Below are 15,956 nucleotides of genomic sequence, written 5' to 3'. Positions count from 1 at the left end.
CTTTTTTGGTATTTATTTCACACACTAATGCTTTAACTCGGCACTTATTTACACTTCCGATCATTTCATAGCAGCAAATTCAGCCACTTACAATCTGTATTTTCTGTTTTTGGCTCAATATTCCATATTTCTGTCAAAAGGGCAGCCAAAGAGCTTCTTTTTTTTTTTCTTGCAGAAGAGCGTGCTGGAGGGGGATTTGGGGAAATTTTTGAATTTCTGTATGTCTGTCGATAGCTTCTGCAGATTTCAGCACTGCCATCATGAAAATTTGTACAGCAACGTGCTGAATTCTGACTGGTTGTATGATGCACACTGGACAAATGGGAGCCTGCTGTTGAACCCCATCATCTATCTATAAAACAAGAAGCGTCAGTGTGTGTGTGTGTGTGTGTGTGTGTGTGTGTGTGTGTGTGTGTGTGTGTGTGTCATATCTCTCTGTCATCTCGGCCTCACCTTTAGGATTTGGCTTGCACATATGACACGATAAAGTGCATCCTTTATTATGACAATTTGGGGGATTAATTTTCAAAGCCTTTATTTAGAAACCTTTATTTTGATTACAGGTTGTCCTGCTCCTTCTCAAAACATGCCTGTGAATAAAATAAAGCACACCCTCTCTTCTTCTGTGGTGTTTAGTGCACCAGTTTAATCAGCTGATGTTATCCTTTTTATCACAATCAACGGCTCCCACGATTTACCCAGACTAAGTGCAAATAGGAGTAAATTAAGTAGTTTTCTTTATTTTTCCTGTTTTTTGAGGTATTTTGCACAGACAGAAAAGCACTCTCTTGCAAAAATGTACCTCCGTGAACAAATCAAAAGCACCCTCTCTTCTTCTATGGCAGCCGGCATCCTTATTGTTGCTTTGCTGCCACCTTCTGCATCAGTCCGTTATAGCAGCACTAAATCGTCTTGACGCCAAGTGTCTTTTAAGAATTTAAAAAGCCAACATGTCCCCCTCCCACTTGACCTTATGGCTAAAATACTTCTTACAGAAACTTCTTTCCGGCCTGTTCTTCTAAATTCTGAGAGAAGCTCTTGCCTTTCTCTGGAATATTTATTACAGTACATGAGGACATGCTGCACTGTCTGTCCACTGCTGTGGACATTCCAAACATAGTCCATCCTGTGATTTCCTAGTAGGAAGAGAGTACTGTTCAAGAAAGTATGACCAATTCTCAGTCTAGCAATCGTGACTTCATGTACACTAACTGTATTTATTCCTTCCTACATCTCCATGTATATATACAAGGTCTGTTAGAAAAGTATCCGACTTTTTTATTTTTTTCAAAAACCATATGGATTTGAATCACATGTGATTGCATCAGCCAAGCTTGAACCTTCGTGCGCATGCGTGAGTTTTTCACGCCTGTCGGTTGCGTCATTCGCCTGTGAGCAGGCTTTGTGTGAGCAGTGGTCCACCCCTCTCATTGGATTTTTATTGCAAATAAATGTCTGAACGATTTGGAGCTTTGCTGCATCAATTTTTTCCAGAAACTGTGCGAGACCTCCAGGTGGACACCATTCGGAAAATTCAGATGGCTTTGAGGGACGATTTTATGGGGATTACACAGATTAAGGAGTGCTCCAGCCGGTTTAAAGACCGCCCACAGCTGTGGAGAGCGCGCCACGCTCCGAGCGCCGATCGACAGGCTGAAACCCCGCTGAAACAACCAGATCATTTCCAACGAGAAGGCTTTGTTGATCCGGGACGTCGTCTTGACTTACACAAAAATGGCAGGAGACGTGGACATCAGTACTTTTTCAAAAAAGTGAAGCCAAAAAAGTGCCTCTACTGGTGGTTGGCTCTCACTGCGGTATTGTATCACTTCCTGTTCCGGAGCACAGCGGTGTTTTTCTGTATCTGTTAGCTGTTTAATCTGCGCAGTTAGATTGATCTAGTTATCTAGATTACGATTTGTTTCCCAGTGTAATCTTTACATGCCTTAACTAAAGCACTCCTTCTGCTGAATCACCTCTAAATTATTTACACATTATTCACTTTGCGTGTTTTTAGGAATCCGCTAGCTTAGCGTAGCTACTAGCTCTTAGCCGATTTAGCATGGCGGCTTCTCCTGTCTCTCCCGCACTTTTCTGCTCTGGGTGTGAAATGTTTAGTTATTCCTCGGCCTCCTTTAGCAGTAACAGTACTTGTAATAAGTGTAGCTTATTCGTAGCTTTGGAGGCCAGGCTGGGCGAATTGGAGACTCGGCTCCGCACCGTGGAAAATTCTACAGCTAGCCAGGCCCCTGTAGTCGGTGCGGACCAAGGTAGCTTAGCCGCCGTTAGTTACCCCCTGGCAGATCCCGAGCAGCCGGGAAAGCAGGCTGACTGGGTGACTGTGAGGAGGAAGCGTAGCCCTAAACAGAAGCCCCGTGTACACCGCCAACCCGTTCACATCTCTAACCGTTTTTACCCACTCGACGACACACCCGCCGAGGATCAAACTCTGGTTATTGGCAACTCTGTTTTGCGAAATGTGAAGTTAGCGACACCAGCAACCATAGTCAATTGTCTTCCGGGGGCCAGAGCAGGCGACATTGAAGGAAATTTGAAACTGCTGGCTAAGGCTAAGCGTAAATTTGGTAAGATTGTAATTCACGTCGGCAGTAATGACACCCGGTTACGCCAATCGGAGGTCACTAAAATTAACATTAAATCGGTGTGTAACTTTGCAAAAACAATGTCGGACTCTGTAGTTTTCTCTGGGCCCCTCCCCAATCGGACCAGGAGTGACATGTTTAGCCGCATGTTCTCCTTGAATTGCTGGCTGTCTGAGTGGTGTCCAAAAAATGAGGTGGGCTTCATAGATAATTGGCAAAGCTTCTGGGGAAAACCTGGTCTTGTTAGGAGAGACGGCATCCATCCCACTTTGGATGGAGCAGCTCTCATTTCTAGAAATCTGGCCAATTTTCTTAAATCCTCCAAACCGTGACTATCCAGGGTTGGGACCAGGAAGCAGAGTTGTAGTCTTACACACCTCTCTGCAGCTTCTCTCCCCCTGCCATCCCCTCATTACCCCATCCCCATAGAGACGGTGCCTGCTCCCAGACTACCAATAACCAGCAAAAATCTATTTAAGCATAAAAATTCAAAAAGAAAAAATAATATAGCACCTTCAACTGCACCACAGACTAAAACAGTTAAATGTGGTCTATTAAACATTAGGTCTCTCTCTTCTAAGTCCCTGTTGGTAAATGATATAATAATTGATCAACATATTGATTTATTCTGCCTTACAGAAACCTGGTTACAGCAGGATGAATATGTTAGTTTAAATGAGTCAACACCCCCGAGTCACACTAACTGTCAGAATGCTCGTAGCACGGGCCGAGGCGGAGGATTAGCAGCAATCTTCCATTCCAGCTTATTAATTAATCAAAAACCCAGACAGAGCTTTAATTCATTTGAAAGCTTGACTCTTAGTCTTGTCCATCCAAATTGGAAGTCCCAAAAACCCGTTTTATTTGTTATTATCTATCATCCACCTGGTCGTTACTGTGAGTTTCTCTGTGAATTTTCAGACCTTTTGTCTGACTTAGTGCTTAGCTCAGATAAGATAATTATAGTGGGCGATTTAACATCCACACAGATGCTGAGAATGACAGCCTCAACACTGCATTTAATCTATTATTAGACTCTATTGGCTTTGCTCAAAAAGTAAATGAGTCCACCCACCACTTTAATCATATCTTAGATCTTGTTCTGACTTATGGTATGGAAATAGAAGACTTAACAGTATTCCCTGAAAACTCCCTTCTGTCTGATCATTTCTTAATAACATTTACATTTACTCTGATGGACTACCCAGCAGTGGGGAATAAGTTTCATTACACTAGAAGTCTTTCAGAAAGCGCTGTAACTAGGTTTAAGGATATGATTCCTTCTTTATGTTCTCTAATGCCATATACCAACACAGTGCAGAGTAGCTACCTAAACTCTGTAAGTGAGATAGAGTATCTCGTCAATAGTTTTACATCCTCATTGAAGACAACTTTGGATGCTGTAGCTCCTCTAAAAAAGAGAGCTTTAAATCAGAAGTGCCTGACTCCGTGGTATAACTCACAAACTCGTAGCTTAAAGCAGATAACCCGTAAGTTGGAGAGGAAATGGCGTCTCACTAATTTAGAAGATCTTCACTTAGCCTGGAAAAAGAGTCTGTTGCTCTATAAAAAAGCCCTCCGTAAAGCTAGGACATCTTTCTACTCATCACTAATTGAAGAAAATAAGAACAACCCCAGGTTTCTTTTCAGCACTGTAGCCAGGCTGACAAAGAGTCAGAGCTCTATTGAGCTGAGTATTCCATTAACTTTAACTAGTAATGACTTCATGACTTTCTTTGCTAACAAAATTTTAACTATTAGAGAAAAAATTACTCATAACCATCCCAAAGACGTATCGTTATCTTTGGCTGCTTTCAGTGATGCCGGTATTTGGTTAGACTCTTTCTCTCCGATTGGTCTGTCTGAGTTATTTTCATTAGTTACTTCATCCAAACCATCAACATGTTTATTAGACCCCATTCCTACCAGGCTGCTCAAGGAAGCCCTACCATTATTTAATGCTTCGATCTTAAATATGATCAATCTGTCTTTGCTAGTTGGCTATGTACCACAGGCTTTTAAGGTGGCAGTAATTAAACCATTACTTAAAAAGCCATCACTTGACCCAGCTATCTTAGCTAATTATAGGCCAATCTCCAACCTTCCTTTTCTCTCAAAAATTCTTGAAAGGGTAGTTGTAAAACAGCTAACTGATCATCTGCAGAGGAATGGTCTATTTGAAGAGTTTCAGTCAGGTTTTAGAATTCATCATAGTACAGAAACAGCATTAGTGAAGGTTACAAATGATCTTCTTATGGCCTCGGACAGTGGACTCATCTCTGTGCTTGTTCTGTTAGGCCTCAGTACTGCTTTTGATACTGTTGACCATAAAATTTTATTACAGAGATTAGAGCATGCCATAGGTATTAAAGGCACTGCACTGCGGTGGTTTGAATCATATTTGTCTAATAGATTACAATTTGTTCATGTAAATGGGGAATCTTCTTCACAGACTAAAGTTAATTATGGAGTTCCACAAGGTTCTGTGCTAGGACCAATTTTATTCACTTTATACATGCTTCCCTTAGGCAGTATTATTAGACGGTATTGCTTAAATTTTCATTGTTATGCAGATGATACCCAGCTTTATCTATCCATGAAGCCAGAGGACACACACCAATTAGCTAAACTGCAGGACTGTCTTACAGACATAAAGACATGGATGACCTCTAATTTCCTGCTTTTAAACTCAGATAAAACTGAAGTTATTGTACTTGGCCCCACAAATCTTAGAAACATGGTGTCTAACCAGATCCTTACTCTGGATGGCATTACCCTGATCTCTAGTAATACTGTGAGAAATCTTGGAGTCATTTTTGATCAGGATATGTCATTCAAAGCGCATATTAAACAAATATGTAGGACTGCTTTTTTGCATTTACGCAATATCTCTAAAATCAGAAAGGTCTTGTCTCAGAGTGATGCTGAAAAACTAATTCATGCATTTATTTCCTCTAGGCTGGACTATTGTAATTCATTATTATCAGGTTGTCCTAAAAGTTCTCTAAAAAGCCTTCAGTTAATTCAAAATGCTGCAGCTAGAGTACTGACGGGGACTAGAAGGAGAGAGCATATCTCACCCATATTGGCCTCTCTTCATTGGCTTCCTGTTAATTCTAGAATAGAATTTAAAATTCTTCTTCTTACTTATAAGGTTTTGAATAATCAGGTCCAATCTTATCTTAGGGACCTCGTAGTACCATATCACCCCAATAGAGCACTTCGCTCTCAGACTGCAGGCTTACTTGTAGTTCCTAGGGTTTGTAAGAGTAGAATGGGAGGCAGAGCCTTCAGCTTTCAGGCTCCTCTCCTGTGGAACCAGCTCCCAATTCAGATCAAGGAGACAGACACCCTCTCTACTTTTAAGATTAGGCTTAAAACTTTCCTTTTTGCTAAAGCTTATAGTTAGGGCTGGATCAGGTGACCCTGAACCATCCCTTAGTTATGCTGCTATAGACGTAGACTGCTGGGGGGTTCCCATGATGCACTGTTTCTTTCTGTTTTTGCTCTATATGCACCACTCTGCATTTAATCATTAGTGATCGATCTCTGCTCCCCTCCACAGCATGTCTTTTTCCTGGTTCTCTCCCTCAGCCCCAACCAGTCCCAGCAGAAGACTGCCCCTCCCTGAGCCTGGTTCTGCTGGAGGTTTCTTCCTGTTAAAAGGGAGTTTTTCCTTCCCACTGTAGCCAAGTGCTTGCTCACAGGGGGTCGTTTTGACCGTTGGGGTTTTACATAATTATTGTATGGCCTTGCCTTACAATATAAAGTGCCTTGGGGCAACTGTTTGTTGTGATTTGGCGCTATATAAAAAAAATTGATTGATTGATTGATTGATTGAAGTCAGACGACACGCGGCTGTGGGCGGTCTTTAAACCGGCTGGAGCACTCCTTAATCTGTGTAATCCCCACAAAATTGTCCCTCAAAGCCATCTGAATTTTCCAAATGGTTACCACCTGGAGGTCTCTCACAGTTTCTGGAAAAAATTGATACAGCAAAGCTCCAAATCGTTGCACACCTGAATGAACTGTTCATCTTGTGGCAGAGCAGGGAGAGATGGGAAATATGCAGCTTTGGTGGTACTGGAGGACCAGGTTGAGAACCACTGCTATAGCCTGTAACAGAATCTGGTAACGTTACTTGAAGCATTTTCTCAGCTTTTTTTCTAGCATGTATTGATTTATTGATGCTGATCACGTGTATGTGCGTGTATCCCTGATGTCTGTGCTCTGTCACAGAGTTGTGGATTAAAATGAAATTTTATAGCATCTAAATACTGTGCAGTGTTCTTGTTGGCATAGCCGGAAACACCATGACAACACCCCCAACCCAAATCAAACCCCCACGGCCATGCCGCTATCATTACTTTCACGGAGCGCTCTTATCGGCAAACCGATATATTGGACAGACTCTAATCAAAAGCACACTTTGTGAAACACTCTGGGGCTGGTTTTACTGACATGTGCCCTCTTTCTTCTTTACATCTAGGTTACCGCTGGGTGCCTCTCCGCGACCGAGACGGAAGCAGTTTGGATCCAGCTTCCCTCTTTGTCTATGTGTGTTATTAATTAAACAGGTTGTGTAGAAATCTGAAATAAATGTTCAGAGACAAGTTTTGGCGTGATGTATTTGAACATTTACAAAGCGACACAAACAGAGTTCAGTGTATCCTTTAATCTGTCTGAGGAGGAGGAATGTGTGGTGGCTGTGAGGTTTTAGAATGATACAGTCACATCCACAGGAAGTCTACCCTGTTAGTAAAAAGGACAAGTACCAGGCTTCAAAGAAGAATTTTTTGGGCATAATAGGCAATGTGAGGTTTAACATGTTCCTCAGTAGATGTAAAACCATGATAGTTGATGTGATAATCAGCTAATACAGACTCTTCATATAAGATTCAAACATGGCCTGTCACACTGTACGATGCAGAAGAAAAGCCCAGACAGTTCCAAGAAAGCATTTCCCAAATGGCCTGGAAACACCTTTGGATTCCCTGGGAACAGTTACGGGACTATAAAAAAGTATGGGACGAGCTTCTTGGTCTACTGCCACTGGATCCGTATAGGTGGCAGAAAATGAATGAGTATATACATTTTTTTTTTCCAGAGCATTTTCCTTTTTCTTTGAACAAATTACTCCAAAGTCTAATCACCTTTACATATCTGTCAAAGTAATGCGTGGGTGCGAGTTGTCCGTCAAATGATGGAAATCTCTCAAAATCGAAATTCAGTTTCCATCATTTTTGTCAGAAGTTCTCAATTGCTAAGTTAAAAGCAATTTTAATGCTTTACTTTGACACAAATCGGTTGAAAACCAAAGAATTCCGTAGTGTTGTGCAATTATGGAGGTTGCCACTACCAGAAACCAAAGCGAGTTGATTTGTTACACGAGCCATGAGTTGTTGGATTTCGAGCAACTCTATCATCGCGCCCTTGAATTCAATAAGGTAGTTATAGCACATGGGTTAAAGTTCTGTGTCACCACGACGGATTTCCGTCATTTGGAAAATTTAACCACACATACGCGCGCGCACATGGTGTCATGCGTGTTTTGGGGCCAAAATATGATAGTCTCACTGTCAAAGCGACATCACATTCTGCACTAATCAAAGCAGCAGCAATGTCAGCATGGATGGCGCCATACCGCGGAAGAAGGGACTGTCATCGTGGGAACATTGGCAGACCTTCCCGAAGTAGAGCAGGGCATGGCTTTGCTTTGAACCAATGAAGCACTGATCCGACTCGCTGCTTCGATGCGTCATTGTTTTATTTCGCTTTATCTTAATTTTGCCCCGCTAAAACCCTAAAGAGCATATATCTGTGAGCTATATTTACCTTTTTTATGTTAAACTGACCTGTTATGGTCTTCTGTAGATTGATGTATTTTATAACTTAAAACGGGACCTGTGCTAACGCGTTAGCATGTCTATGGCGTTTTCAATGTTAAAGTTAGCATTAAGCTGTTCGCATCTCAGCACAGTTTGTGTGCATTTGTTTTCTGTATAATAATTAATGGCTCAGCATTTGTTGTCGTAAAAGAGTCAAATGTATTACAAATTGTAATTTTTTTATTCATTTTTATTTATATATTAATGATAATAGCAACAACAACAATAGTAATAATAACTAATAATGCTACAATACAATTTTAGAGAAACAGACAAAAAGAACCTGATAAAACAAAACACAACAGAAAAGATAAAACCAACTAACAATGAACATGAATATAGAAATAAATAACTGTTTCCTGTGAACACCTAGTGACTCTTACACCTCCACTTCATCCCTGTTTTATTTAAGTTTAATGACAATTTGTTTTGGTCAAACCACATCTAAGCTGTGTTTTTACACAAGAAAAAACTGCACATTTGTGTCTTTTTTCATTAAAATAACTTATTAAAGATCACATATTACACTTTAATCAGGCCTTTAAAATACCTTTGTGGACTCTTGCTGTAATATGTTGTCAGTGGTTGAGATAGTTGCTGTAGGCATCTAAAAATGCTCATAATTGGGTAAAACCTGATGGAAATCTCTCTGTGGTGTGTCAGTGATATATGTATGTACAAAATAAAGCAAAACACTTCAGGTATGTTTTTGACGAGAATATGACATCATAACTTTGTTACAAGCTCAAACATTGATGTTGCGTGATAAAGGCCTTTTAATAATAACTCACTTAAAGAAATAATGGCAAAACTCACATGTAAGTTAAAAAAAACAACAAAAAAATGATTAATCGATTACTAAAATAATCGTTAGTTGCAGCCCTAGTTTGTTTTATGAGTGAGAGCATTTTACCGATTAAATGTGAATAAGCCAGTTTTGAGTTTCTCAGTGCACATGCGTTTTCAAAACTGGTGACAGTGTTACTTTGTGCACAGCAGAATAATGTTGTCAGTTGTTTAAGGCCCTAATTTTGTATTTTATTGACTGTACAGCGACACAGCACCCATTACCATATCACCCCAATAGAGCGCTTCGCTCTCAGACTGCAGGCTTACTTGTAGTTCCTAGGGTTTGTAAGAGTAGAATGGGAGGCAGAGCCTTCAGCTTTCAGGCTCCTCTCCTGTGGAACCAGCTCCCAATTCAGATCAGGGAGACAGACACCCTCTCTACTTTTAAGATTAGGCTTAAAACTTTCCTTTTTGCTAAAGCTTATAGTTAGGGCTGGATCAGGTGACCCTGAACCATCCCTTAGTTATGCTGCTATAGACGTAGACTGCTGGGGGGTTCCCATGATGCATTGTTTCTTTCTCTTTTTGCTCTGTATGCACCACTCTGCATTTAATCATTAGTGATTGATCTCTGCTCCCCTCCACAGCATGTCTTTTTCCTGGTTCTCTCCCTCAGCCCCAACCAGTCCCAGCAGAAGACTGCCCCTCCCTGAGCCTGGTTCTGCTGGAGGTTTCTTCCTGTTAAAAGGGAGTTTTTCCTTCCCACTGTAGCCAAGTGCTTGCTCACAGGGGGTCGTTTTGACCGTTGGGGTTTTACATAATTATTGTATGGCCTTGCCTTACAATATAAAGCGCCTTGGGGCAACTGTTTGTTGTGATTTGGCGCTATATAAAAAAATTGATTGATTGATTGATTGATTTGGTGCATTTATCAGATTAGAACAGATCAAAATACTACAGAAGACAGAGAACTTTTACTTGACAGTTTGAAGTGAGTTTTCTTTGTTTCAGAGGACTTCATACACATTAAAATTCACTAGAATATACAAAATTTGACTTGCTCTTTTAAAAAATTTCTGGGGAGCACCCCTAGACCCCGATAGTTTGAAGTGACTTTTATTTGTTTAAGAGGGCTTCATACTCATTAAAATTCACCAGAATATAAAAAATTTCACTTGCTCTTTAAAAACATTTCTGGAGGAGATCCCCCAGACCCCCCATAATCAATACTGTGTTTTTACTTCACAGATTGGAGTGAGTTTCCTTTGTTTCAGACAGCTTCATACCTATTAAAATTCACCAGAAATCTGAATAGAAATCTGAGGTTTTATTATTACATATAAAATTTTCTAAGCAGATTTATTTGACTGATGCTTGCCTCTACTGGTGGTTGGCTCTCACTGCAGTATTGTATCACTTCCTGTTCCGGAGCACAGCGGTGTTTTTCTGTATCTGTTAGCTGTTTAATCTTCGCAGTTAGATTGATCTAGATAACTATATAACGATTTGTTTCACAGTGTAATCTTCACGTGCCTTAACTAAAGCACTCCCTCTGCTGAATCACCTCTAAATTATTTACACATTATCCACTTTGTGTGTTTTTAGGAATCTGCTAGCTTAGTGCAGCTACTAGCTCTTAGCCGGTTTAGCATGGTGGCTTCTCCTGTCTCTCCCGCACTTTTCTGCTCTGGGTGTGAAATGTTTAGTTATTCCTCGGCCTCCTTTAGCAATAATGGTACTTGTAATAAGTGTAGCTTATTCGTAGCTTTGGAGGCCAGGCTGGGCGAACTGGAGACTCGGCTCCGCACCGTGGAAAATTCTACAGCTAGCCAGGCCCCTGTAGTCGGTGCGGACCAAGGTAGCTTAGCCGCCGTTAGTTCCCTTCCAGCAGATCCCGAGCAGCCGGGAAAGCAGGCCGACTGGGTGACTGTGAGGAGGAAGCGTAGCCCTAAACAGAAGCCCCATGTACACTGCCAACCCGTTCACATTTCTAACTGTTTTTCCCCACTCGGCTACACACCCGCCAAGGATCAAACTCTGGTTATTGGTGACTCTGTTTTGAGAAATGTGAAATTAGCGACACCAGCAACCATAGTCAATTGTCTTCCGGGGGCCAGAGCAGGCGACAGTGAAGGAAATTTGAAACTGCTGGCTAAGGCTAAGCGTAAATTTGGTAAGATTGTAATTCACGTCGGCAGTAATGACACCCGGTTACGCCAATCGGAGGTCACTAAAATTAACATTGAATCGGTGTGTAACTTTGCAAAAACGTCGGACTCTGTAGTTTTCTCTGGGCCCCTCCCCAATCGGACCGGGAGTGACATGTTTAGCCGCATGTTCTCCTTGAATTACTGGCTGTCTGAGTGGTGTCCAAAAAATGGGGTGGGCAAAACCTGGTCTTGTTAGGAGAGACAGCATCCATCCCACTTTGGATGGAGCAGCTCTCATTTCTAGAAATCTGGCCAGTTTTCTTAAATCCTCCAAACCGTGACTATCCAGGGTTGGGACCAGGAAGCAGAGTTGTAGTCTTACACACCTCTCTGCAGCTTCTCTTCCCCTGCCATCCCCTCATTACCCCATCCCCGTAGAGACGGTGCCTGCTCCCAGACCACCAATAACCAGTAAAAATCTATTTAAGCATAAAAATTCAAAAAGAAAAAATAATATAGCACCTTCAGCTGCACCACAGACTAAAACAGTTAAATGTGGTCTATTAAACATTAGGTCTCTCTCTTCTAAGTCCCTGTTAGTAAATAATATAATAATTGATCAACATATTGATTTATTCTGCCTTACAGAAACCTGGTTACAGCAGGATGAATATGTTAGTTTAAATGAGTCAACACCCCCGAGTCACACTAACTGCCAGAACGCTCGTAGCACGGGCCGAGGCAGAGGAGTAGCAGCAATCTTCTATTCCAGCTTATTAATTAATCAAAGACCCAGACAGAGCTTTAATTCATTTGAAAGCTTGACTCTTAGTCTTGTCCATCCAAATTGGAAGTCCCAAAAACCAGTTTTATTTGTTGTTATCTGTCGTCCACCTGGTTGTTACTGTGAGTTTCTCTGTGAATTTTCAGACCTTTTGTCTGACTTAGTGCTTAGCTCAGATAAGATAATTATAGTGGGCGATTTTAACATCCACACAGATGCTGAGAATGACAGTCTCAACACTGCATTTAATCTATTATTAGACTCAATTGGCTTTGCTCAAAATGTAAATGAGTCCACCCACCACTTTAATCATATCTTAGATCTTGTACTGACTTATGGTATGGAAATTGAAGACTCAACAGTATTCCCTGAAAACTCCCTTCTGTCTGATCATTTCTTAATAACATTTACATTTACTCTGATGGACTACCCAGCAGTGGGGAATAAGTTTCATTACACTAGAAGTCTTTCAGAAAGCGCTGTAACTAGGTTTAAGGATATGATTCCTTCTTTATGTTCTCTAATTGTTGTGTGTTGGGGGGTTTGGCTGGACATTTTGGTGTTGTTTTCTTTTCTTTGCTCTCCAGGTGGTATGCAAACTGGTTTTTGTCTGTGGAGAAGGTGCTGGCAGAAGAGTCCTTCACCCTCATCAGCATGATTTGCAGCACCTGTGGATGATGCTCATGTGCAAACTTAAAGTTACTTTCAGCTGAAGCAGATAATGAGATGGCGTTCTGCATTTAAGCCATGAGTGATTCGAGCAGAATGGCCGGGAACTCGACCTTGTGACGTTCGTTTGTGAGACGCTGAGGACCGTGCCTGGGTTTGACACATCGTGCCTGTGAAGGAGGACGGGTGAGGGACACATGCTGTCAGCACACATCAGAGGTGATTGATTGTCTGAATAAGTGTTAACAGTAATTTGGTATTTTGTTACGCAGTATATTTGAACATTGATGAGAATTGTGCAGCTCGCTTCTCACTGCCGTGGCGTACGGAATGATGATCCTCCACCTGTTGTGAGAAGCTGCTCATTTACATAAAGCTTAAATTCAGACCTGAATGTGTTGCTCATAGTGTGTGCCTTTGAAGGATATTTGTTGTAGCTGTTGACTTACCTCACCTTTTCCATCCTTCACAGAGTCAGTTTGTCGTATCCACCTGGGTGTTGTGAAAGTGTAGTGACACGGACCCACAACAGGGGGCGCAAATGAACGGTCAATAGATGAGCCAAAAGGTAACAATTTAATGTTGTGAAATGTGCACAACGAATATACAGATAATCTCAGAATATGATTACACTGAAATTACAAAGGTGACGTGTGAGCAGGCTCGAGGATAGAAGACATCTGTCCTGAGAAGGGCCAGAACCACACGATTTCTGCCACCACAGAACCTGGTGAATACTGGAGCCGCCAAGTCCCGAATTCCCAGGTGATCACCGTCTCCGACTGTCGGATCTGGTACTGCTGGCGAGAACAAAGACAGTCAAGTGTGGTTGTGTGTACACCCAGTAACAACAACGGTGGGAATGCCACCTCCACCTCTCACTCAATATGTGATGAGTACCGCAGTGATTCCTCAGGGGAAAAGAGTGCCGTCCTGCACTCACTCAGCTTCCACAGATAGAGGAACCGGTACTCCTGCAAACACTCACAATATACAGATATATTGTAACACAAAACGGCTGAGGATATTACCTTCAATGAAGTACGATATCTCGGCGATGAGGTGGAGATGACGTCTGGGTTTTATGGAGTGAGGTGATGAAGAATGAGTGACAGCTGTCAGGAAGTAATGAGTAACAGCTGTCACTCCCGGCTGTGTCCGTGGCGGCAGTGCCCTCTCGTGCCTGAAGCCCGCACTTCAGGCAGGGCGCCCTCTGGTGGTGGGCCAGCAGTACCTCCTCTTCTGGCAGCCCACACAACAGGACCCCCCCCTTCAACGGGCGCCTCCTGGCGCCCGACCAGGTTTGTCGGGGTGTCGGCGGTAGAAGTCGGCCAGGAGGGCCGGATCCAGGATGAAGCTCCTCTTCACCCAGGAGCGTTCTTCGGGTCCATACCCTTCCCAGTCCACCAGATATTGGAACCCCCGGCCCATTCGACGGACATCCAGGAGCCGGCGCACTGTCCAAGCCGACTCCCCGTCAATGATCCGGGCAGGAGGCGGCGCCGGACCGGGAGCACAGAGGGGTGAGGTGTGGTGAGGTTTGATCCTGGAAACATGGAAGACCGGGTGGATCCGCAGTGAAGCTGGGAGCTGGAGCTTCACCGCGGCAGGGCTGAGGACCTTGAGGATACGGAAGGGGCCGATGAACCTGTCCATCAATTTTGGAGACTGTACTTGCAGGGGGATGTCCTTCGTTGACAACCACACCTCCTGCCCGGGCTGGTATGCAGGGGCCGGGGACCGCCGGCGGTCTGCATGGGTCTTGGCCCTCGTCCGGGCTTTCAACAAGGCAGAACGGGCGGTGCGCCACACCCGACGGCACCTCCGAAGATGGGCCCGGACCGAGGGCACACCGACCTCTCCCTCCACCACGGGAAATAATGGGGGCTGGTACCCCAAACACACCTCAAATGGGGAGAGGCCGGTGGCAGAAGACACCTGGCTGTTATGCGCATACTCGATCCAGGCCAGATGGTTACTCCAGGCCGTCGGGTGCGCGGATGTTACGCAGCGAAGGGTCTGTTCCAGTTCCTGGTTGGCCCGCTCTGCCTGTCCGTTCGTCTGTGGATGGTACCCGGACGAGAGGCTCACGGTGGCCCCCAGTTCCCTGCAGAAGCTCCTCCAGACGTGTGAGGAGAACTGGGGACCACGGTCAGAGACGATGTCGGTGGGTATCCCATGCAGACGGACGACGTGGTGGACCAGGAGGTCTGCTGTCTCCTGGGCTGTTGGGAGCTTCGGGAGGGCCACGAAGTGGGCCGCCTTGGAGAATCGGTCCACTATCGTGAAGATGGTGGTGTTGCCCTGGGACGGCGGGAGGCCCGTGACAAAATCCAGGCCGATGTGGGACCAGGGGCGATGAGGCAGCGGTAATGGCTGGAGAAGTCCTTGGGACCTTTTATGGTCTGCCTTGCCCCTGGCACAGGTGGTGCAGGCCTGGATATACTCCCAGACGTCGGCCTCCATAGACGCCCACCAGAAGCGCTGCCGGACAACTGCCACGGTCCTTCGCACCCCTGGATGACAGGAGAGCTTGGAACCATGACAGAAGTCCAAGACTGCAGCTCTGGCCTCTGGTGGGACGTATAAACGGTTCTTCGGACCTGTTCCTGGGTCCGGGCTCCGTGCCAGGGCGTCCCGGACGGTCTTCTCCACGTCCCAGGTGAGGGTGGCCACGATAGTGGACTCCGGCAGGATGGGCTCCGGTGGATCCGACAGTGCAGTTTTGACCTCCTCTTCGTGTACCCGGGACAAGGCATCCGACCTCTGGTTCTTGGTCCCGGGGCGATAGGTGATCCGGAAGTCAAAACGCCCGAAGAACAGTGACCAGCGGGCTTGCCTGGGGTTCAGCCGCTTGGCGGTCCTGATATACTCCAGGTTCCGATGGTCAGTGAAAACCGTGAACGGCACAGACGCTCCCTCCAACAGGTATCTCCACTCCTCAAAAGCCTCTTTCACCGCAAGGAGTTCTCGATTGCCGACGTCATAGTTCCGTTCAGCCGGGGTCAACCTGCATGAAAAGTAGGCACACGGGTGAAGAACCTTATCGGTCTCTCCGCTCTGGGACAGCACG

General features: G+C 44.2%; 1 protein-coding gene across 1 annotated transcript in view; it reads left to right on the top strand.

Moving 5' to 3' along the window:
* Positions 1–7,172, top strand: part of LOC117529136 (1-phosphatidylinositol 4,5-bisphosphate phosphodiesterase zeta-1-like) — a 153,619-nt gene extending 146,447 nt beyond the window's left edge. Inside the window, exon 12 of the mRNA XM_034191835.1 lies at positions 7,093–7,172. Within this exon, the coding sequence (XP_034047726.1) occupies positions 7,093–7,172 (80 nt within the window). The remainder of the gene's footprint in view (positions 1–7,092) is intronic.
* Positions 7,173–15,956: the final 8,784 nt, after the last annotated feature.

Source organism: Thalassophryne amazonica, chromosome 17, assembly GCF_902500255.1.
Source record: "Thalassophryne amazonica chromosome 17, fThaAma1.1, whole genome shotgun sequence".
Classification (NCBI taxonomy): domain Eukaryota; kingdom Metazoa; phylum Chordata; class Actinopteri; order Batrachoidiformes; family Batrachoididae; genus Thalassophryne; species Thalassophryne amazonica.
Note: the sequence above shows the minus strand (reverse complement) of the source record. Positions and strands in the feature narration are given on the sequence as shown.